General features: G+C 38.1%; 1 protein-coding gene across 1 annotated transcript in view; it reads right to left on the reverse strand.

Moving 5' to 3' along the window:
• PALMD (palmdelphin) overlaps positions 1 to 20156 on the reverse strand; it is a 59289-nt gene extending 39133 nt beyond the window's left edge. Inside the window, exon 1 of the mRNA XM_052637419.1 lies at positions 19888 to 20156. Coding sequence (XP_052493379.1) covers positions 19888 to 19932 — 45 coding nt within the window. The 5' untranslated portion in view covers positions 19933 to 20156. The remainder of the gene's footprint in view (positions 1 to 19887) is intronic.
• Positions 20157 to 22740: the final 2584 nt, after the last annotated feature.

The raw sequence follows: 22740 nt of genomic DNA on the forward strand, positions 1-22740 counted from the left end.
CACCAACTCAATGGAGATGAGTTTGCATAAACTCTGGGAGTTGGTGATGGACAGGGTGGCCTGGCATGCTGCGGTTCATGGGGTCACAGAGTCTGCCATGACTGAGTGACTGAACTGAACTGAACTGAAACTATAAGTTAAGCTTAAGATGTCATGTAGTTTTATTGTTAGTATACCAAAATTTATTACAGTCAGCCAATTACTTCTCAGATTATCATGGAACAAACATTAATAGATGTGAAATGCCATCTGCTTCCAAGAATTTCCCCAGAAACTTAAGCATCTCTATATACACCTATCATAATCCAACACATCAATATTTATTGATGTTAACCAATATGAATAACTTATATTACTGTTTACTTCTCCAGTGTTCAACTAATAAAGACATTTGTTCAATGACCAATTGCCTAGATGTTCAGCTGTCTAAACTGGAATATTTTAGCAGCTGACACCCACAAATTTTAAATCTATAAAGGCCTACATCTTAACTGTTTTGAAAATTTATTTAGCGTGTACAGCTATATAGCTGTTGCAACCGTCTATGATGCATTGATATTATTGCAATCACATACTTGATAAAAGTATCCTGATACATAAGAGTGTGAGTATTTTAGAAGTATTACTGGTTAACAATTAGCTAATATTCAAAAATGCTTGAATCTATCAAGATGGCAGGATTGGTCCTGAGTTATTAAATTTTTAATTTATTCAATAGTTAGTGACTTCTGTACAAATCCTTTTGTCAAGGCAATGCAAGAGTTGTTCAATGTTTGAAGATTACTCAGAAGTAAATACTTTCACCAAGGAAGTTACTTGTTCTAAAGAAGGAAAATCATTTGTGCAGGGACCTATAAGAAATAAAGTGATAAATGTCATCACTAAGGCACAAGTGAGGTATGGTGAGAGTCGAGGTGAGACAAGAAATGATGCTATCTAGATGCACTCTAGATCATGCTATCTAGATCATGATATGGTTAGAAGAGGCTTTGAAGAAGCATCCAAATAAAATAATACTTTGGGTAGTTGCCAGGGCACTGGAGGGCGGGGAGGAAAGGCATTCAAGCTCATTGTGAGCAAAGGCCTGATGTAGAAAATTGGGACATTATTCGAAATAAAAAGTCTGGAATCTAAATTGCTGAACAGAGAGTAGTGGGAAATACAATAAGAAAATGACATGAAGATAAATCCTCAATAGTAAATACTGAAAGGCAGGGCATGAAGTTTAGGGTTAATTTACATGTTGAGATAGAGAGTAATGAAAGATTTTCAGAGGGAGAGGAATAATAGAGTTTAAACTACATTTTAAGAAGTTTAAAATAGCCTGATTGTGTAGATATTGAAGGAGGACAACTTGAAGGGGATAATCATTTACAACTCATACATAAAATCAAGAGGGCTGGAACAAGAGGTAACAGGAGGTGTGGATGTCAGAGATACCAAGGAGTTAAAATTAGCAGGACTTGGCAACTGATAATGCATGGATGCAGGAGAGGAAGAGGTCAAATGGGAGTACAAGTCTTTGATGCCCAGGTGACTGAGAGGAGAGTAGAATCATTAACTGAAATAGGTACTTCCGGAAAAGAGAGTTTGGGAGGAAAGATGGTGCTTCACAGCAAGTATGAGGTGTCTTTGGGAAAACTAGGTGGAGTAATATGGCTGGTAGTTGAAATGTTAGATGAAGAGAGATCAGAAGTGAGAAATGGAGATAAATATGCCAGAGTTTTGGAAGGGATAGCTGAGACTAGGAGACTATCTCAAAGCATGACAAGAGATATATTTATGAAAAGTAAGGGACAGCTAAAGACAGAACCTTATGAAGCATCTACATTTAGGGGTATTGGAGGAATGGAATCCATATGGAAGTTTATTTGGGGACCAATGAGATATTATTGATAATAGAACTTGGCGAATTGGGCCAATTCAGTTAGGCAAATGGTTTCAGATACATTCTGGTAGCAGTATCTTATAACTTCATGACTATCTTTGCTGATATTTTCATTGTTTAAGGTCTCAAAGAACAATAATAGAAGCTAATTGTTTGGATTTAAATACTATCAACAATGCAGAACTTACTGGTGAAGTGCAGATAATAGTAACCTTGAAGGAAAGGGATGCCCTAACCCAATATTCACAGAAAAGAATACTGGGTATAGTTACAGGTTTACTACACTTCAGTGAAAGTAGATTTTTAAAAATCTTGAAAAAAATTCTTGAAAAACTGTTGTAAATATTTGTTGAAAAAGAGTCAAACATTTCAGGAGGAGCCATAGACCATGAAGCCTAGGCAATTTACAAATGGAAATATTGATACACAATTAAAAATGATCTCAAGTAGAAAGAAAACTAAACAAAACCAAATACTTTTTTTACTGGGAGTTCCCCAAAGTTCATGAAACCAAGAATACAGATGAACAGGTGGTTACCCATTTGTAACAGTGTAAATAAGGTTCAGATGCAGGGGGATGAGAAGATGTGAAGCATGTGGGAAACACTAAGGGTACAGAAAGCATGTGTGTAAAAATAAATTATATAAAAAGTTATGTTGAGAGCAAAAAGACTACTGCTGAGATACACAGTGTAATATTAGCAAGACGGAGATAAACTAGAACTACTTCACTCCTATTTTACTACTTTTTTTTTTTTTGACTAAGGAGAATAATCTTGATCCTGAAAATTGTAGAATAAATATGCTTAAAGGAAACTCAAAGCCCAAGAGGAAATAAACCACTGAAGACACAGCTGCTCAGATTCTGATGGGTTTCAATTCAAGGAGCAGAAACATTTATAGACACAACAGGAAAATGTCAAATAGTCTTGGAATATAGGTGAAGTGAAGAGACATCAGAAGGCTGAAGGTGGCATATGACCTATTTTTTCCCCCAAACATATTTATTTTTAATTGAAGGAAAATTGTATCACAATATTATGTTGGCCTATGCCATACATCAACATGAGTTAGTCATAGGCATACATGACTCAGTTTTTTGAACAGAGACAAAGGTGAATTGAGTGAGTGAGTGAGTGAAGTCGCTCAGTCGTGTCCGACTCTTTGCGACCCTAGGGACTGTAGCCTACCAAGCTCCTCTGTCCATGGGATTTTCCAGGCAATAGTACTGGAGTGGATTGCCATTTCCTTCTTCAAAAGGTGAATTAGGAATATTTAAAGACTGTTAAATGTATTGATTAATCCTTTTTCAAAGTTGTAGAATGAATTATTAAACAGTCTTGTATTTAGACAAGGAACATCTAAGAGATAATATTTGATTATTAAAAAAACATTTAAAAGTATTTCTTTTGCTTAAATTTTTAAGATCTGCAGATGATGATGATTAGCTGTTTATTGAGTTTTAAGCCAACTTTTTCACTCTCCTCTTTCACTTTCTTCAAGAGGCTCTTTAGTTCTTCTTCACTTTCTGCCATAAGGGTAGTGTCATCTGCATATCTGAGGTTATTGATATTTCTCTCAGCAATCTTGATTCCAGCTTGTGCTTCCTCCAGCTCAGCATTTCTCGTGATGTACTGTGCATATAAGTTAAATAAGCAAGGTGACAGAAAGTGAAGAAGAACTAAAGAGCTTCTTGATGAGAGTGAAAGAGGAGAGTGAAAAGTTGTCTTAAATCTCAACATTCAGAAAGCTAAGATCATGACATCCGGTCCCATCACTTCATGCCAATACATGGGGAAACAGTGGAAACAGTGGCTGACTTTATTTTGCTGCTGCTAAGTCACTTCAGTCATGTCCAACTCTGTGCAACCCCATAGACGGCAGCCCACCAGGCTCCCCCGTCCCTGGGATTCTCCAGGCAAGAACACTGGAGTGGGTTGCCATTTCCTTCTCCAATGCGTGGAAGTGAAAAGTGAAAGTGAAGTCGCTCAGTCGTGTCCGACTCTTAATGACCCCATGGACTACAGTCTACCAGGCTCCTCTGTCCACAGGATTTTCCAGGCAAGAGTACTGGAGTGGGGTACCACTGACTTTATTAGACAGCATATTCAAAAGCAGAGACATTACTTTGTCAACAAAGGTCCATCTAGTCAAGGCTATGGTTTTTCCAGTATAATTTTCCCTAAGTTTCCAGGAAGTAGGGACCATGTTTATTTCTGTTATGCAGGTAAAGCAACTGAGGAGCATAGATATCTAGACCATGAGAATTCAGTATATCTTGGTTTCAGCATGACTTTGGACAATATATCTTATTTTTTCCTTTGCTAAAATTGTGTAAATGTGAACAGAGAGAAATACTTATTTGAAAGTGATTGTCCTAACATTTTTTTTTAAACTACAGAGATAGAAAAATAAAACCAAGCCCAATAAGCAAGTAAACATAAACATATTAAGCTAATTTTCTCAGCCAGAGATTTCAAGTGGGGGTGCACTGGATAACTTGTTGCTAAAAACTGCTCCAGATGACTTTAACGAACAACCAGGTTTGGGAAGAAATGAAATAAAAGATGACCAAGGCAAGATTTCCAACATCTTGTCTGTTAGGAACGAGGAATCCAAATTAATGATTAATTTTATTATTAATAAAGGTGATCTATGAAACTTCTAGGATGTTAATTGCATGTTTGAATGTTTGAAAAATCTAGACAACTTTAAAGAAAAATATAAAAATCTCCCATAATCCCACTACTTTAGAAATAACTACTATCTACGTTTTGGTATATCTTATTCCAATATTTTTTCAATAACTGTGTTTATAAAAACACATGCACAAACCACACAAGGAGGCCCCTATGCAGTTTTTTTTTTTTTTTTACCTTTTGCACCTAATACTGTGTCATGAACATTTCTCATGTAATTGAATTTTATTAATAAAATAACTCAGCTTTATTCAGAAGAGCATAACTTGCTTAATCAGTTTCCCTTTTCCCGCCCATTAGGTTGTTTTTAATCGTTTGCTGTTATAAGTAGCTGTATGATGAAATTCCTTGTTTATAAAATTTCGACCACTTTTGTCTAGTTATTTCCTCAGAATAGGTCCCTAGAATGTAGTTACCTAGTCAAAGGGTATGGATGTTTCCAGATTGGTAAAAAGCTTCAGTGAAAAGTTATTTTAAGTTACATTTCTGCAAAGTGGTTGTAAATTACCTCACTCTTATTAAGTAGGAATATTATATGTAAAAGATCCTTAAGCAGGATAAATAGAGAAAAATTAGTTTAATTTTGATCTCTTAATGAGATTTATAAGACTACTGTGGTCAAATATTATATTGTGTATAATTTTCTTGGCTATATGTATTAATTATGTAAAAACTTTTTGTGATGACTACCTGGCAATGATGGTTTAGTTGCTAAGTCATGTCTGACCCTTTTGCAACCCCAGGGACTATAGCCCACCAGGTTCCTCTGTGGGATATCCCAGGAAAGAATACTGGAGTGGGTTGCCAGTTCCTTCTTCAGGGGATCATCTTGACCCAGGGATCCAACCCACATTTCTCACATTGCAGGCTGATTCTTCCCACCAGGGAAGCCGTGGTGTCCACCTATTTTTTGGTAAAGTGAAAGTGAAAGTCCCTCTGTCGTGTCGGACTCTTTGCAATCCCATGGATAGTCCATGGCATTCTTCAGGCCAGAGTACTGGAGTGGAAAGCCATTGCCTTTGCCAGGAGATCTTCCCAACCCAGGGATCGAACCTAGGTGCCCCACATTGCAGGCGGATTCTTTACCAACTAAGCCACCAGGGAAGCCCAAGAATACTTCTCCAGTGGATCTTCCTGACCCAGGAATCAAACTGGAGTCTCCCGCATTGGAAGCGGATTCTTTACCAGCTGAGCTACTAGGGAAGTCCATTTTTTTGGTAAAGCTTATTAATTTTTTAATTAACAATTTGAAAGAGTTCTTTGGGAGAAGGAAAAGGCAACCCAACCCAATATTCTTGCCTGAAGAATCCTATGGACTGAGGAGCTTAGCAGGCTACAGTCTATAGCATCACAAAGAGTCTGAAGTGACTGAACACACACACACACACTCACACACGGGTTCTTTGAATTAAGAATAGCAGCCTTTTGTTTGCCATCTCTTGCCTCTCCTGCATTGGCAGGCAGATTCTTCACCACTGGCACCACCTGGGAAGCCCTCTTTGTTTGCCATACTTAGTTGTAAATAATGTCACCTAGCTTCCTTTAATTTAAAAAAAAATTTATGTTGTTTCTAGAAGTACTGAAAGTTATTTTTCCTATGCGCTGTGCTGTGCTGTGCTAAGTCATTTCAGTCCTGTCCAACTCCTTGAGACCCTATGCACCGTAGCCTGCCAGGCTCCTCTGTCCGTGGGGATTCTCCAGGCAAGAATACTGGAGTGTGTTGCCATGCCCCGATCCTCGGGATCTTCCTGAGCCAGGGATGAACCCTTGTCCCTATGTCTCCTTCATTGGCAGGTGGGTGCTTTATCACTAGTGTCACCTGGGAAGCTCCTCCTTTTTTTTCTTCTAGTTTTCTAAAGAGTTTTTTAAACACTCTTAAATCCGGCTGAATTGATTTTGACTTATGGTAAATGCTGAGGGTCTAATTATTTCCCCCCAAATTTTAACTAAATTTGAAGCTTAATCAAATAATTCTTTCTTATTGGTTTACTTTTTTATTTGCTAATTTTATCATTTACATTTAATTTGTACACTAGGGTCTGGCTCCAGTTTATCTGTGTGTGTGTGTTTAGTTACAGATTTTGGTACTAATACTATGTACCACCAATGAGATAAATTAACATTTTATTGGACAAGTTTTGCTTCATTGCTTTTCTCTAAAATGTCTTGATTAGTAGCAGTACTTTATTTTTCCCATTGAGTTTTGCAATCATTTTGTTAAATTCTGATAGAAACTAAATGGAAAATTCAGCTGGTTCCTTATGCTTCATCACTTTCTATCAAACCAAAATTACCAACCAACAAACTAGCCAACCAAGCAAACAGCCAAAGAAGCAAATAAAAACTCACATACACTGGTAGAATTTTAAAAGTTACTCCTAATAATAACTATCATGATCCAGAGATAATCAGAGATTGATACTGTTATATATGGTTTACATCTGCATGATATGTTATACCTCATATAAAGCTGGGATTGTTTGTTACACATTTTGTAATCTTATTTCTCTTAATATATCATGAAATGATGATATACCATGTCATTAGTCTTCTAAATTATTTTTGATGGATACTTATTATTCCATCGTATATATATATATATATATATATATATATACACACATATGCAAGTATATTTACAAACCTGTATATGTGCACTGTATTTATTCAGCTAATCCCTACTTTTGAACATTGAACTGGATTCCACTTTTTACTAAATACTCTAAGAAATGGTTTTGCTATCTTATGAATGTCTTAAGAATACATCTTGTATGCATCTCTTATTTTTCTTTAGTATTTGTATGTTTCCTTGTTAATAATATTCTTGGTCAAATGGTAAAATAGTTTCTGAGTTTTCTTTTACTGATTGCTGAATTATCCTGTTTTAACAATTTCATGGTGCCACCAGAAGTGAATAAGAATGCCTCCTTAGAGATTTTGGTTGGAATTGCATTAAACTTAAAATAAATTTGAAAATATGTGACAACACTTTTTGTCTTCAGACTTTACCTCAAGAAACAGTGTGTCTCTCTAGGCATATATATCACTTAGTAAAATTTCATTATATATATCCTGCACAGTTCCTTAGTAGGTATAAAACATAAAGATTTCTTCATATAAATTCTTCACATTTCTTAAATAAAATTATTTTTAGGCTTTAACTGTTTTTTTATTTTTTTTTAATGTAGCTATCAAGAATGGATTACTTTCACATTACATCATGCATGCTTGGTCATGTCTTACTTTTTTACATTACAATTTCTGACTGTTGTTTTTCAAGAAATTTTGACTTTTGTATATTCATTGTATATTTGAATATTGAGTTTTCAATTTAATTGCTATTAATTTTAGAGACACTGATGCGAGGACCAGAGAGTTTATCAGTGTCCCCAAATCATAAGGTTGGTCTAATGTTGGAATTGGTATCAAGCCTAATTTTCTATAAATTCCAAAGATAATGCTTTTTATAACACCCCATATCACTTCCCAAATATATCTGTAGAAATTCAATTCGCCAAACAAGGGAGATTATATACAGCATTAAACGCTTTGTACAGGTCAGTGTTCTAGTCAACGCTCAGCCCCAAATTTTAAGAGTGACATGGACTGGTAAATAATCTGCCTGCAATGCTGAGGAATTGGGTTTGATCCCTAGGTTGGGAAGATCCCCTGGAGAAGGGAAAGGCTCTCCCACTCCAGTGTTCTGGCCTGGAGAATTCCATGGACTATACAGACCATGGGGTCGCAAAGAGTTGGACATGACTGAGCAACATTCACTTTCACTTTCTAGAATGAGCCTGTGATATGAGGAATGATTGAAATCAAGAAAATGAAGGTATACAGCGACTAGAGTCAAGATGATTGGGAAGAAGTTAAAGGAAACTGGATTCTGGCACATATGTCAGAACACAGCACAGAGAGTTTTTCTTAAATGGAATAGGATATTTTGAGAGATATTAATCTGCCTGATTTTGGAAGTGCTCAAGGAGAAGCTGGATGAGCATGTCTTGAGCATGTTGTAATGGGGATGGGAATGTGGACCAAGAAATCCCTAAGTTTTCTCCTGGTCCTGTGATTATTTCTGAATTTACTTTGAAAAACCCTAACTCTTATGTTAGCCATGGGATTTGGATCATTACTACTCATGTGGTGAATTAAAAACCACAAAATTTCCAAACCTCATTTCATTTAGTAATCTTATTCTTGTTTCCCGGCTTTACAACAAATTCTGACAGATCTCAAGTAGAATCCAGTTAAAGTTCTACTCTTTTATTCATTTGTCTATCTTTTCCTGTTTGTTCTAGTGAATAGTGACAAAATAAAATAAGAATACACAACAAACACAAAATAAGCCCCTGAATAATCAAAGGGTGTGACCATGTCTTCAATAAAAACAATCTGTTAGCTGCGCAGGCAATCATTAGGTTTCTCCCCCCTTTTCAGCCTGACGATCTTTATTCACTCACTTATTCATTCATGATGGTTTTTTGTGCTTCCGCTAGTGTTGAGGGGCTATGAGAGATGCAACAGTGTCTTTGCCTTAAGAAATCCTGGTTGGAAGGGAAGAGACTACGTTACGACAGTGGGGTGGGGAGAAAGTAACAGAGGCTTAGAATATGAGGTACTCTGAAAAGTGGTTCTTCTCAACACTGTTTAAGTGATAACAAATGCTTCTGAAATGGCATTACATTCTTTCCTTTCCCACTTCTAATAGCTTGGGGACGAGGATAAGAGACTGTAGGATTGGGTTAAAAACTGTGATTGAGTGGAGAAAGTTTTGGTTAGAAAATGTGATTGAATGAAGAAGAACCTACAAAGATTCTTCTCTTTGCTCCATTTCAAACTTTTATTAAGAGTGAATACAGAGGGAGTTCTGAACAAGGTTGAAGATTGTGGTTTTGATGTTTTTTAGAATTTATTGTGATGTTATGAGCAGAGACTCTGCTATTTTCCACTATTTAACTAATTGCTTAACTTTCCTCGAGCTTAGGTTTTTCACCTATAAAATGGAGATGGTAACATCTACTTTTGAAAATATTCATAGGACTGTTTGGACAAATGAGATAATGAATATGAATATTTTATCTTTATTTTTTAAGCCTAAATGGTATACAAGAATAGGTGCTGTTATTGTTATTTTATCTTTTTAAAATTTAAGTATAGTTAATTAACAATGCTGTGTTAGTTTCAAGTATACAGCAAAGTGATTCAATTATATACGTATATATGTTATACATATAAAGTTATATATATATACATATCCATGTATATGTATATGCATTCTATTTCATATTCTTTTCCATTATAGGCTGTTACAAGGTATGGAGTATAGTTCCCTGTGCTATACAGTAAGTCTTTGTTGTTTATTTATTTTCTATATAGTAGTATGTATATATTAATCCCCAAAGCTATTATTTTTTCCATTAAAAAAAAAATTGAAGTATAGTTGATTCGCAAAGTTGTGTTAATTTCTGGTGTACAGCAAGGAGATTCAGTTATACAAACATGTATACATTTTAAAAATATTCTTTTCTATCATGGTTTATCTCAGGATATTGAATGCAGTACTCTGTGCTATACAGTAAGACCTGGTTGCTTATCCACTCTATATGTAATAGTTTTCATCTACTAACCCCGAACTCTCAAAACTATATAATCAAAAAGATAAAAAAATAAAGATACATGCACCCCATGTTCATTGTTGTTTAGTCAATGTCATTCTGACTCTCTTTTGTGACCCATGGACTGTAGCCTACCAGGCACCTCTGTCCATGAGATTTCCCAGGCAAGAATATTGGAGTGGGTTGCCATTTCCTTCTCCAGGGGATCTTCCTGACTTAGGAATTGAACCAGTGTCTCCTGCATTGGCAGGTGGGTTAGTTACCACCGAGCCACCAGAGAAGGCCATGTTCAGAGCAGCACTATTCACAATAGCTAAGACATAGAAGCAACCTAAGTGTCCATTGACAGATGAATGAATAAAGAAATGTGGTATATACAGATACTTAGCCGTAAAAAGGAATGAAAAAATGCCATTTGCAGCAACATGGATATACCTAGAGATTATCACACAAAGTGAAGTAAGTCAGGAAGAGAAAGACAATACCATATGGTACCACTCATTTGCAGAATCTAAAATATGACACAAATGAAAACAGAAATAGGCTCACAATATAGAAAACAGACTTGTGGCTGCCAAGAGGGGTTGGGTAGAGAAGAGATGGACTCGGAGTTTGGTGTTATTATTATTTTTAATTGCAGAATTCTTGTACTTGAGATGTCTTTATATCTAGATTTGGTAGCATAGATTGATTTTGAGTAGCTGTTATATCTCCTTTTAACATATTGTATCACTCCATGTCAATTATTGATGCAGTTACACATTGAAAACTTCATGCTTAAGACAGAAGCTAGAGGTTCAGAAAATTACCTGGCTCTATGTCTAAAATGGTTTGAGTGAATTTCACTCAGTCACTGGGATTTTACATAAAAAAACTGTAAGTATGGATCTCATTCAAATTATTCCTATGGCGTCTTAGGAAAGTTGACATATCACAGGGCTCCTGGTGAGGAAACTTCTTGAGTTTCCCAGAATAACACCACTGCCATTTAAATAAGTTGAATAAATTAAAATATTCTTATCTTATTTTTATGACCAACCTAGATAGTATATTCAAAAGCAGAGACATTACTTTGCTGACTAAAGTCCATCTAGTCAAGGCTATGATTTTTCCAGTAGTCATGTATGGATGTGAGAGTTGGACTGTGAAGAAGGCTGAGCGCCGAAGAATTGATGCTTTTGAACTGTGGTGTTGGAGAAGACTCATGAGAGTCCCTTGGACTGCAAGGGGATACAACCAGTCCATTCTGAAGGAGATTAGCCCTGGGATTTCTTTGGAAGGAATGATGCTAAAGCTGAAGCTCCAGTACTTTGGCCACCTCATGCGAAGAGTTGACTCATTGGAAAAGACCCTGATGCTAGAAGGGATTGGGGGCAGGAGGAGAAGGGGACGACAGAGGATGAGATGGCTGGATGGCATCATGGACTCGATGGACGTGAGTCTGAGTGAACTCCGGGAGTTGGTGATGGACAGGGAGGCCTGGTGTGCTGCGATTCATGGGGTCGCAAAGAGCCGGACACGACTGAGTGACTGAACTGAACTGAGGTAGTTTGTCTGTAGATTAGGAAGTGGAAACGCTGCCTTGGTTCTAGCCTGAACTACACTGTATTGTTTAGACTCTTGTTAGATTTAGTCACCTAGTCTCTGGCTTGTTTTAATCACAGTTTTCTAAAGAAGCAAATGTTGAGGAAGTTCGTGGGGATCCTTGTCAGTAGAGGGCTTGGCGGAGTAGCATTATCACTCCACAGCACACTGGAAAAACCATCCCTGATTATCAAAAAGTAGTTTCCTTTACAAGGCATCAAAATTATTATACCTCATCACACAGTCTCCTTTGTGGGTGGGCTATTGTGTTTGGCAAAGAGATGTGGCATAGCACTTTTGTTTTAAGAAACCTTTCCCTCTCTGGAAGAAACATGTAATCTTAGCATAGCACTGTGGAAAATTGTGCAGAGGCTTTATACTGAATATACTGGCATAGGACGTCTTTGCTTAGGAGATTCCTACATCTCCACGTACCATCTTTATGTGAATATCTTCGGATGGTCATGACAAATTGGGAGTTCTTTCCATAGGTGTCTTAACCATGAGGTGCAGTGAAACAATGGTTCACTATGCTTCTTTTAGTCATTATTACTTTAAGGTGTCCTTAGAATTCTAAGCAACACAATGATTCAAATACATGTTAAGGTCTAACTTCTGTTGAGATCCAGGCTGGTTTGCACTTGTTTTCAAGCTCTCAATTGTACAGAATGAATGAATAGGAGAGAGATGTCCATGGCAGGACTGGGCTTCTTGGACATGTCACCTGGGAAGTCAGACATGGCAGCACCACTCTCAGAGGGGCCTAGAGCTTCATGTGAATGCTTTTAAACTTCTACTGTTACCACCTTGAAATTCTGAATACTTTTTGAACAAGGGTCCCCACATGTTCATTTTGTATTGGGCCTCACAAATTAGGTGGTAGATCCTGCTTTGAGGTCATTAACTGTCATATTAACTGTTAGAAAATAACAGATATTGGGAAAAAGGTGAATGTGATGAGGTGGAGTGTCCAGTGAGAGGAAGCATGTGCTAAAGAAGTAACTAGAGGGACTTCCCTGGTGGTCCAGTGGTTAAGAATCTGCCTGCTAATGCAGGGGACACAGGCTTGATCCCTGACCTGGAAGGATCCCACATGCCAAGGAGTAACTAAGCCCGTGTGCCACAACCACTGAGCCTAAGCTCTATAGTCAAGAGCCTAAACACTAAGCCCATGTGCTGCAACTAGAGAAAGTCCAAAGGTAGCAACAATGCCCAGCATAGCCAAAAACAGAATCAATGAATTAAAAAAGAGAAGTAACTAGAATCTCTGTGTATTTATCTTACTTTAATAGTGATCTTTGTATTGACTCCTGGAGAAGGAAATGGCAACCCACTCCAGTACTCTTGCCTAGAAAATCCCATAGACAGAGGAGCCTGGTGTCCATGGGGTTGCAAAGAGTCGGACACAACTTAGCGACTTCACTTTCACTTGTATTGACTAGATTTCTGTTTTATACAAAGAACTTTCTGCCTCCTACATTCCTATGTTTACAAGTCTAGAAAAAATTCCTTGGGAGTGGAACAAAATAGGGAGTGGATCTGGGGAAATGTAGAGCTCTTGATTATTTTGCGGCATGAGCAGCTTTGGCTGGCAAATCTGGCTCTGTTGCTCAAATTCCAGTGTCAGGACTTTATATGGCTCATTACAAAATGGAGTCAGTCCTAGGCAGGTGCTTGTTCTTGTGATTATTGCCATTGTCTAACTTTTGACAAGCTCACCTCCTTCATCCATGTTCAAATGTCACCCTCTCCTTGAGGCCCTTCCTGACCATTTTACTACAAATTGAAACCCATCCCATCCTACTTCTTACACTCCTGAAAGTGAAAGTGCAAATCGCTCATTTGTGTCCAACTCTTTGCGACCCCGTGGGCTATATACTTCATGGAATTCTCCAGGCCAGAATACTGGAGTGGGTAGCCTTTCCCTTCTACAGGCTATCTTCCTGACCCAGGAATATAACCGGGGTCTCCTGCACTGCAGGCAGATTCTTTACCAACTCAGCTATCAGGGAAGCCCCTCTGACACTCCTAATTCCTCTTATTTCACTTCTTTTCATTTAAAAGCATGAGACTTAAATAAATATTGCATGTTGTCGAGGGTTTTCCAGGTGGCTCAGTGGTAAAGAATCCCGCCTGCCAATGCAAGAGCCACAAGAGATGTGGGTTTGATAAATGGGTTGGGAAGATCCCCTGGAAGAGGAAATATTCATGCTGAGATAATCCTGCAGATAGAGGAGTCTGGCAGGCTCCAGTTCATGGGGTTGCAAAGAGTCAGACATGGCTAAGAGACTGAGTACATATATTGTTGAAGTGAAAAATGAATGAGGTTTGGCACTTAGTATAACCTTTAATTGAAAAAAGGAATGAGAGAATGAGTGGATAATGTGTATTTCTAACAGCTAAAAGTTAAACCTGGATGAAAGTAAAAATGTCAGTAATGAAAGTAAATGAAAGTAAAAATGAAAGTGAATGAAAGTAAAAATGTTATTCTTACTCATTTTCTCCTTAGCTGGGTTTGTTCTCTATATATTGATTCTAGTTCTCAGGATTTGTTTGAGCTCACTAACTGTCACCCCCACCCCGGCCCAAAAGTACTACTTTTGAGATCAGCCCTGGGATTTCTTTGGAAGGAACGATGCTAAAGCTGAAACTCCAGTACTTTGGCCACCTCATGCGAAGAGTTGACTCATTGGAAAAGACTGTGATGCTGGGAGGGACTGGGGGCAGGAGGAGAAGGGGACGACCGAGGATGAGATGGCTGGATGGCATCACGGACTCGATGGACGTGAGTCTGAGTGAACTCCGGGAGTTGGTGATGGACAGGGAGGCCTGGCGTGCTGCGATTCATGGGGTCGCAAAGAGTCGGACACGACTGAGCGACTGAATTGGACTGAACTGAACTGAACTGATGATCTCCTGCAGTTTAAGATCCATGAATTCTCCAGCCTGAGTATCCCCTGTTATTTAGTAACAGTATTTTCCTAACGCCACCATGGGAATGGAAATAAGAAAATGTGTTGCTTGGGAAGGAGGGTATGAAAAGTATGTAGGATATTACTGATTATCGGAAGATATTTCTGTTTTTGTGGGAAATTCCACTTGGGCCATTTCATCATTCTTTGATGTGTACCATATCTACTTCCAGAGAGGGACTCTGTAGACATAACTCAGTCCTTCAGGTCATTCTTTCAGAGAACACTGGAGACATTGGTAGCCTCAGTTCTGATAATATTTAAAGTGCATTTCTATTTGCTAGCCTACTTTAATAGTTCTCCTTTTGTATAAAAATCAGCTATTTGTTAAAATACTGTGTACTAACTTAAGCCTCAAGAGACGTTTTAATCAATATTATATTTACTTAGCTTGAAATATTCTGTTTTCCACTTATAATTGAAAACTTAAACTCTTTGGCTAAGAGATACTAAGAGATTAATTAACTTATTAATTTAGTAAGTTAAGAGTTGGCACAGATGCACCTCGTTTTATTGTGCTTCACTTTTATTTCACTAGATATATAGTATTTATTTCCATAGATACTGCTTTTTTAAAATAGTTTGACAGTTTGTGACAACTCTGCACAGAGTAAGTCTATTGGCACCATTTTTTTTTAAAACAGCATTTGATCACTTTTACATTTTGGTAATTCTTGCCATATTTCAATGGCAACCCACTCCAGTATTCTTGCCTGGAAAATTCTATGGATGGAGGAGCCTGGTAGGCTATAGTCCATGGGATCATGAAGAGTCAGACACAACTAAGCAAATTCACTTGTTGCCATATTTCAGACTTTTTCATTATTATATTTGTTATGGTGATGTATGATTGGTGATCTTTGTTCTTGTTTTTTTCCCTTTGTGAGCAGTCTTTTTTTTTTTTGTTAAATTGAGGTATAGTGACTTGAGGGCTGCCCTGGTGGCTCAGTGGTGAAGAATTATGCCTGATAATGCAGGAGACACAGGAGATGCCTGTGTCTGGGAAGATCTCCTGGAGAAGGAAATGGCAGCCCACTCCAATGTTCTTGCCTGGGAAATCCCATGGACAGAGAAGCCTGGTGGGCTAGGTCAATGGGTCACAAAAGAGTTGGATACAAATTAATGACTAAGCAACAACAACATAGTTAGCCTACAATATTATATTAGTTTCAGGCGTACAACCTAGCAATTCAATATTTTTATAGACTGTACTCCATGCAGAGGTATATAAAATATTGACTATGTTCCTTGTGCTGTACATTATGTCCTTATAACATTTATTTTATAATTAATAGTTTGTACCTTTAATCCCCTTTACTTACTTTGCCCCTGAGTGAGTGAAGTCGCTCAGTCGTGTCCGACTCTTTGAGACCCCATGGACTGTAGCCTACCAGGCTCCTCCCTCCATGGGATTCTCCAGGCAAGAGTACTGGAGTGGGTTGCCCCCTACCCCACCCCTTTCCCTATTCTGGTAACCACTAGTTTTTCCTCTGTATCTGTGAATCTGCTTCTGCTATGTTATAATTGTTCATTTGCTTTATTTTTTTAGGCTTCACATACAAGTGAGAACATACACTGTTTGTCTTTGTAATCAGTGATCTTTGATGCTACTACTGCAAAAAGATTACAACTCTCAGAAGACTCAGATGATGGTTAGCATTTTTTAGCAGTAAAGTATTTCTTAAATTGTGGACTTCCCAGCTGGTGCTTAGTGGTAAAGATCCTGCCTCCCAATGCAGGAAGCTTAAGAGATGTGGCTTCGATCCCTGGGTCAGGAAGATCTAGACGAGGGGATGGCAATCCACTCTAGTATTCTTGCCTGGAGAATCGCATGGACAGAGGAGCCTGGAGTTCATAGGGTAGAAGAGAGTAGGACATGATGGAAGAAACTTAGCACTCACGCATATGTGTTATTTTTTAGACATAGTAATATTGCATTATATTACATAGTTGAAACATAAATTTTGTCTGCACTGAGAACTGAAAAATTCATGTGACTCACTTTATTGTGATATTTGCTTTATCAAAGTGATCTAGGATCAAATCTGCAGTATCTCTGAGGTATGTCTGTACCTGGATAAGGTAACAAAGGAGAAACATGAGAGTAAGTATACAAAATAGAATCCATACTTGGTATACTCAAATGGGGTGTATGTTCAGTTGCTCAGTTGTGTTGGATTATTTGTGATCCCCCCGGATTTCAGCCCTCCAGGCTCCTCTGTCCATGAAATTTTCCAGAAAAAATACTGGACTGGGTTGCTCTTTCCTTTTCCAACCAAATGAAGTACCCTATTTAAACAATTGTTTCTGTGTACTTTCATAATTTTTTCTTTTATTCCCTTTAAGTATTTGAGAAGCCTTCTGAATAATCTAAAATGCAACTTACTGGTATGAGAAGTAAAGGCACCATCACAGTAATTTAGTTTTCAATTTTGAGAGTCTAATGTCACATTCCATCTACTTGCTGTGTTTAATCTGTTTCTTTTCAAAAGAGGGAGAAGACTGGCACTTGGTTTTACTAAGTTTTAGGCATATACATTTATTTTTTAAATTTCTTGCAGTAGAAATAATGACTTTTTGGACCCTCAAAATCATGTGGAATAAATAATACAGTGAAGATTATTTCATTTCTCAGCTAGGAATTAGAGGAATAAATTTTAGTATGAAAATCAAATAGATCTTAGAATGTTGAAAGTTTTGTTTTCTAATAAAGTGAAGTCTCTGAATCACTGTGTTTGGTTACATTGGGCAACTGTCTTTTGATTTTGTTCTTAAAGTATAAAATTTTGTTCTTAAAATATAAAACGTATTTCAGTGTAGGGAAATAGAATGAAAACAGTTAAAATGAGATTATTGTCTCTGAGTTTTGGTCTAGGTCTGAGAGTCTGAAGATTTTAAGTGCTTCTAAAAGCAAGACAATCCCTGAAAACTCTCTGGACACTGTGTGTTTTCATTTCTCTAGGGGGAAGGGGAATAGTTGAGGTGGCTTCCTGGGTAAGGCAAGGGTGGAGAGAGCTGGCATTTCCCAGGGCGTCCGGGAGGGAGATGAGTGGATGTGTTGTTTCCATGGACACACTAATGCTCCATTTTTTCATCTTCAGTGGTGACCTATGTGACTGGACTTGGTCCAGTGAGATATAGACTAGGAGAAATTTGTCCCCATAAACTTTTCTCAATTTTTTCTCTACAATTTTATATATACAAAATATAATTATTTTGTAATTTTACTTCCTAGATATGCTTATTCTTTCTAATGGGATGTAGTTAAGCTAATGAAATAATCCAAAAACTAGTTGTTATTATTATTATTTTTTAATCATCATAAAAGTACACACCAGCATATTCAGGAACCTATTTACTCTCTGGTCTGCTTGTAAGATATTTAAAGCATTATGACTTTTGTCCTAGTTTTATTTGAAGTTGGAACCCTCAGTGAAAATGCCTAGTTTTCCTGAGTGCGGTCTTACCCTTAGAACATGCGCTGCTTCAGTATGAGTTATAAAGTGCAGCACGTGTAATAAGGGCTGAAGTAAGGGTAGGCTGCGATTCAAAAAGGAAAATGTGGAAGAAGGAGCTACGGGTGGATTTCATTGGCTATATGATTTAATTTAGTTAATTAGGAGACAGAAGGGTCAGGAAAAGCAGAGCTTGTGCCCACACAACTCACACAGCCTGATAAAGTAACCTTTAGACAACAGCTGTAATGTAAAAAGCCCACGCCAAAAACAACAGAGCAGGGCCCAGTTCCTGTCCCTTAAAGCAAGACAGCTGAAACAGTGGCTGAGTATAACAACGAAAAGAACAAAGCAAAACAAACAATAATCCAAACCAAGGTTTTCTGAAGAAAGGAAAATGTACTAATTAGGAGTTGGACATTTCGAGAGCACTGCCTTATGGAAAAGTGCCAACTTTATCTGTGGACTTTTGGTTCCTAAACCATTGGCTGAGAAAATATTTCAAGTTACTGAATGCTTTCTGGGGGGAACTGAAACTTTGTATCTGTTTAATAAAAATTCTAAATTGGGCTTGGCATAATAATAATTTATGCTATGAGAATTTGAAGAGCAAAGAATAATATCTTTCTATTCACTCTAGTTTTGCATCAGTTTTCTTTTCACAAGACAGTAAAGAGTTATTTTTATCAATAGTAATGTCCAACATATATTTAAATTAATAAACCCACATCTGTGATATTATGCATCAGTTTTTAAACAGTACTCTTGACAGCTAATTTCAGTGTCAGAAAATGCTGAAAAAATGGAATGTTGATTTCTAAAGTGTTTTTTCTTTAAAAAAAAAATTATATGGTAAGTTGTAGCCAATGATAAATGATTGTGCCAGAGATTTCCAGGTGACTGCCAAATAGAGGACTTTGTAAAATTGAAAAAAAGCTGGATCACTTAAGGAAAGTAATTCATTTCATACTTTGACTCTTTCCCAGAACAAACATAAAAAATGCACTATTCTCCTTCCTGGTATTAACAAAATATTTTCCAAATCCATTGCATTGCATGCATTACATTCCTTTATCAGGATCTTATTCAGTTTGTGACTCTGCTGGAAACTGATATCTTAGAATTAATCTGATATGTGCTTTTACCTACTTTTCTCTTGTTTAATCCTTAGCTAAAGTACAACGACATTCATTTTAATTCTGAAGGCTTTGTGGAACACACTACCACAACTACAAATAAAAAGCTTCGAGTTGTTTTCTTAATTTCTTTTTTCTTCTTCTTTTAAAAGATTTTCACTTTTTGGTGAGTTAATTGTTTTAAGAAGTTTCCAAGTTGAAGATCAGTTTCTTGATCTAGTATAAATGTAAGGAAAATCTATGTTTTTCAGGTACATGGTAGTGTAACCCAACTGCCTTTAAAGCTTCTGACTGCTATTTAAAACATAGGTACAGTTTTTGTGAAAAAATCAAGAACATTTGCTCTCTACTTAGGTTCGGAAGCCCAAGAGTTACAGAGGGTCACCAGGGTTAAGACAGCGGCAGAGACTTGCCCATGAAAGGTGACAGTTCTGTTTTTTCACTAACGGGGCTCAGCAGCAGGGGCAGCAAGCAACGTGTCTGTCGTCCCTGTAAGCAAGCACCTCCATGAGTTATAACTAGGCAGACTTACTGTGATGGCCTGGAGTCTCTCCTTCACCAGCTCAGCTTCTTCCATTCTAGAAGTCGGGGACAGGCTGCCAGTGAGGGAAGTCCAAAGCTACCATAAAGCAGGAGCCTCCTTGGGGAGAGGAGGGGAGGTGACAGAAGAGAAGCCAGGAGAGACCCACTCCTGCACCGGTGGAGAAGAGCAGAAATCCCCGACTCGGCAGGAGTGTCTCTGAGCAGATGCACAGATCAGCCCAGACAGACACATGTAATGAGGGTGTGCCGGGGAGGCAGACGCTGAGGCTGCTGGCACAGGCTGACTGACAAGTTTGAACGGCAGCGGCACAAGCCCTTTTCCTTCAGGAGCTGCCAGCTCTTTGTTGCAATGTGCACAGTGAGCAAGGCACATTTTCTTATTAACTGTTCCTTACCCAATTCATTCTTCTCTAGGAGTAGCACCGGGAGCCCACGCTCTGTGTTTCACCAGCCTCTGCTCTGGCCACACACAACCAGACCTCTATGTGTGTTTGTACAAAGTTGTTGACCCCTACTCTCTCTCTACCAGACAGAGCCTTACCTTGACTGGGCCAAGTCACTTGCTTGCTTTTCTTCCTTTGATTGCTTTCAGATAATAATACAAAATTCTGGAGCAACTTTAGAATTTAATCTAGTGGTAAATTTACATCAGGCTGTCCTCACCTCTTCCTTCTCCTCCTACTCCAGCAGTTTGTTTCAAAGTTTGGAACCTTTAGGTCACGGAGAAATTAAAGACAGTGACGTGACTCTGTTAAGAACTTGGTCCATCAGCTGTGTTCAGTGTGGTTTAAATGTCAAGACCACTCTCTGTTATTTCTGTCTTGGACTTCTATGGGATGCATTTCTTTCTTGCACCTTGTTCAGCAATGACACTCAGGAAGGTAGCCATTTTGACCTCACCAGTTACACAGGAGAAAGGAGTGTGGAGACTTTGAAAGTGTGATGAGACATTCTGTAACTCGTGTAGTCTGACACCATGTGAGAGTTCCCTGGCCCTTTGGAAAATAGAAGTCAAGCCCGGTGAAACTCTTAGCTCAAAGCAATCTTGGAAGCTTTATGATTGACTTTGTCTGTCTTCTTTCCCCTACCCTTTCTTTAATTAAATTTTGATGCAATAAATCCTAATTACCATCTACCTCATTGTTATATGTGTAGATGCTGTCAAGCACTTTCATATTAACATTCAGCTAAAGAAATTAAAAGGACAACCCAAACATTGAACAAATGGTTTACTTTCCTTTGCCTTATTGATATCAGTAATAATAATGGCTAATATTTGTTGAGTACCCTCCATAGGCAAATGCTTTACATTAGATTTATATTACAAGAGGCTGGAAGATTTTAGCCCTATTTTAAAAATGAGGGAGCTGAGGATCAGAGAGGTCATTTGCCATACAGATAATAAGCAGCAAAGCCAGGATTGGAACCTGGATTTTCTAACAGTCATTCATCAGGTCTGCCCAAGAAATAGCCCCCAGCCTCCTCCTCCATCTAGCTTCCAGAACACTTAGAGCTAGGCTTAAACCCCTTAGCTGGAACCCTGTAGGGATCTCCTTAAGTAAACTTAGTGGCCCCAGTGAGAAAAGACTTCTCCATATTGTCATTTAAAGCCATCCCACCATAGAACCCTGTTTCCAGAATCTGGAGTTATATTTGAGAATAGTTTGTCCTTACTCATCCATCTTCAAGAGACATTTAGGGAGACTAGAGAATGGGAGAAATGATCAGGTATGGACCAAGTTTGATTGCTATTGGATGAATATTTAACCATCAAAAATTTCAATTTTGTTTATCTGCAGATTCTGGCTGAAATTAAAGAAGAGAATGATAAATATCTCAGTCAAAATTGCATATTGGCTTCCCAGGACAGATGGCAGTCATCCAATTATTAACCTGGATCTTTGCCTAAAAACAATTTACCTCTCAAATCTCATTTCTGTAATGGGAAAACCCAAGTATTTTCTAGTGTAAGGGAAGGGCTAGATTAAATAAGAGGATCAGGGAACTGAGGAGGGAGCAAAGTTGTGATAACTGATTGGGATCGTCATGTGTTTATTCAGTTATTTCACTGATAATATGAATTTGCTAATTTGCTAATTGTAAGCCTTTGCTGTCCATTTATTCTGCACATATTTGTTGAACACCAACAATGTACCAGGCATTCTACTAGACGTTTGACATACATGGATAAACAAAATTCCTGCTCTGCTGGAACTTACATTCTAATGGGCAGTAAAACATAAAATATAATAAACAAGCAAAACATAGGACGTGAGAAGATGACTATGTTGGTCTGAGTCCAAATGCCAAGATGGATTAAATATGTTTGATTTTATTAGGAGACTGACAGTGTGAGAGAGAATGGGGAGGTAGACTGGAGGTAGACAAAGGCTGGAGATGGGAAGGTCTGGGAGAGTGGTCAGAACATGGTGCAAATCTGACTAGAGTGAAGGTAAGAGTGAAGGAAAATCAGGTGGAAACAGCCCAATTTATCGTGCAGTTCAAGGAAGATTGGCAAGTCCATCAGAGAGCACTGGAGCCAAAGTCAGCCACCAAGGTGTCCTGTGTCTCCCAGGAATGAGCCTACTTTAGCATTCTTGCCAGATTCAATCAACGGCTGTGAGTAAGGCATGGTCTTAGAGCAAATACAGGGATGGATTTCAGAGTACAACAGCTGGGACCCTGTGGTCAATTATTTTCCAATAGTTGGATGTCTTATAGGCACATTCTCACGACAGCCACTGTGATAAATGCTGTGGAAAGCAAATAGAGCAAAGGAGGAGAATGACGATCTCTAATGGCTGACACCAAAACCTTTGACTGTGTGGATCACAACAAACTG

The sequence above is a fragment of the Budorcas taxicolor genome, chromosome 3, assembly GCF_023091745.1.
Source record: "Budorcas taxicolor isolate Tak-1 chromosome 3, Takin1.1, whole genome shotgun sequence".
Classification (NCBI taxonomy): domain Eukaryota; kingdom Metazoa; phylum Chordata; class Mammalia; order Artiodactyla; family Bovidae; genus Budorcas; species Budorcas taxicolor.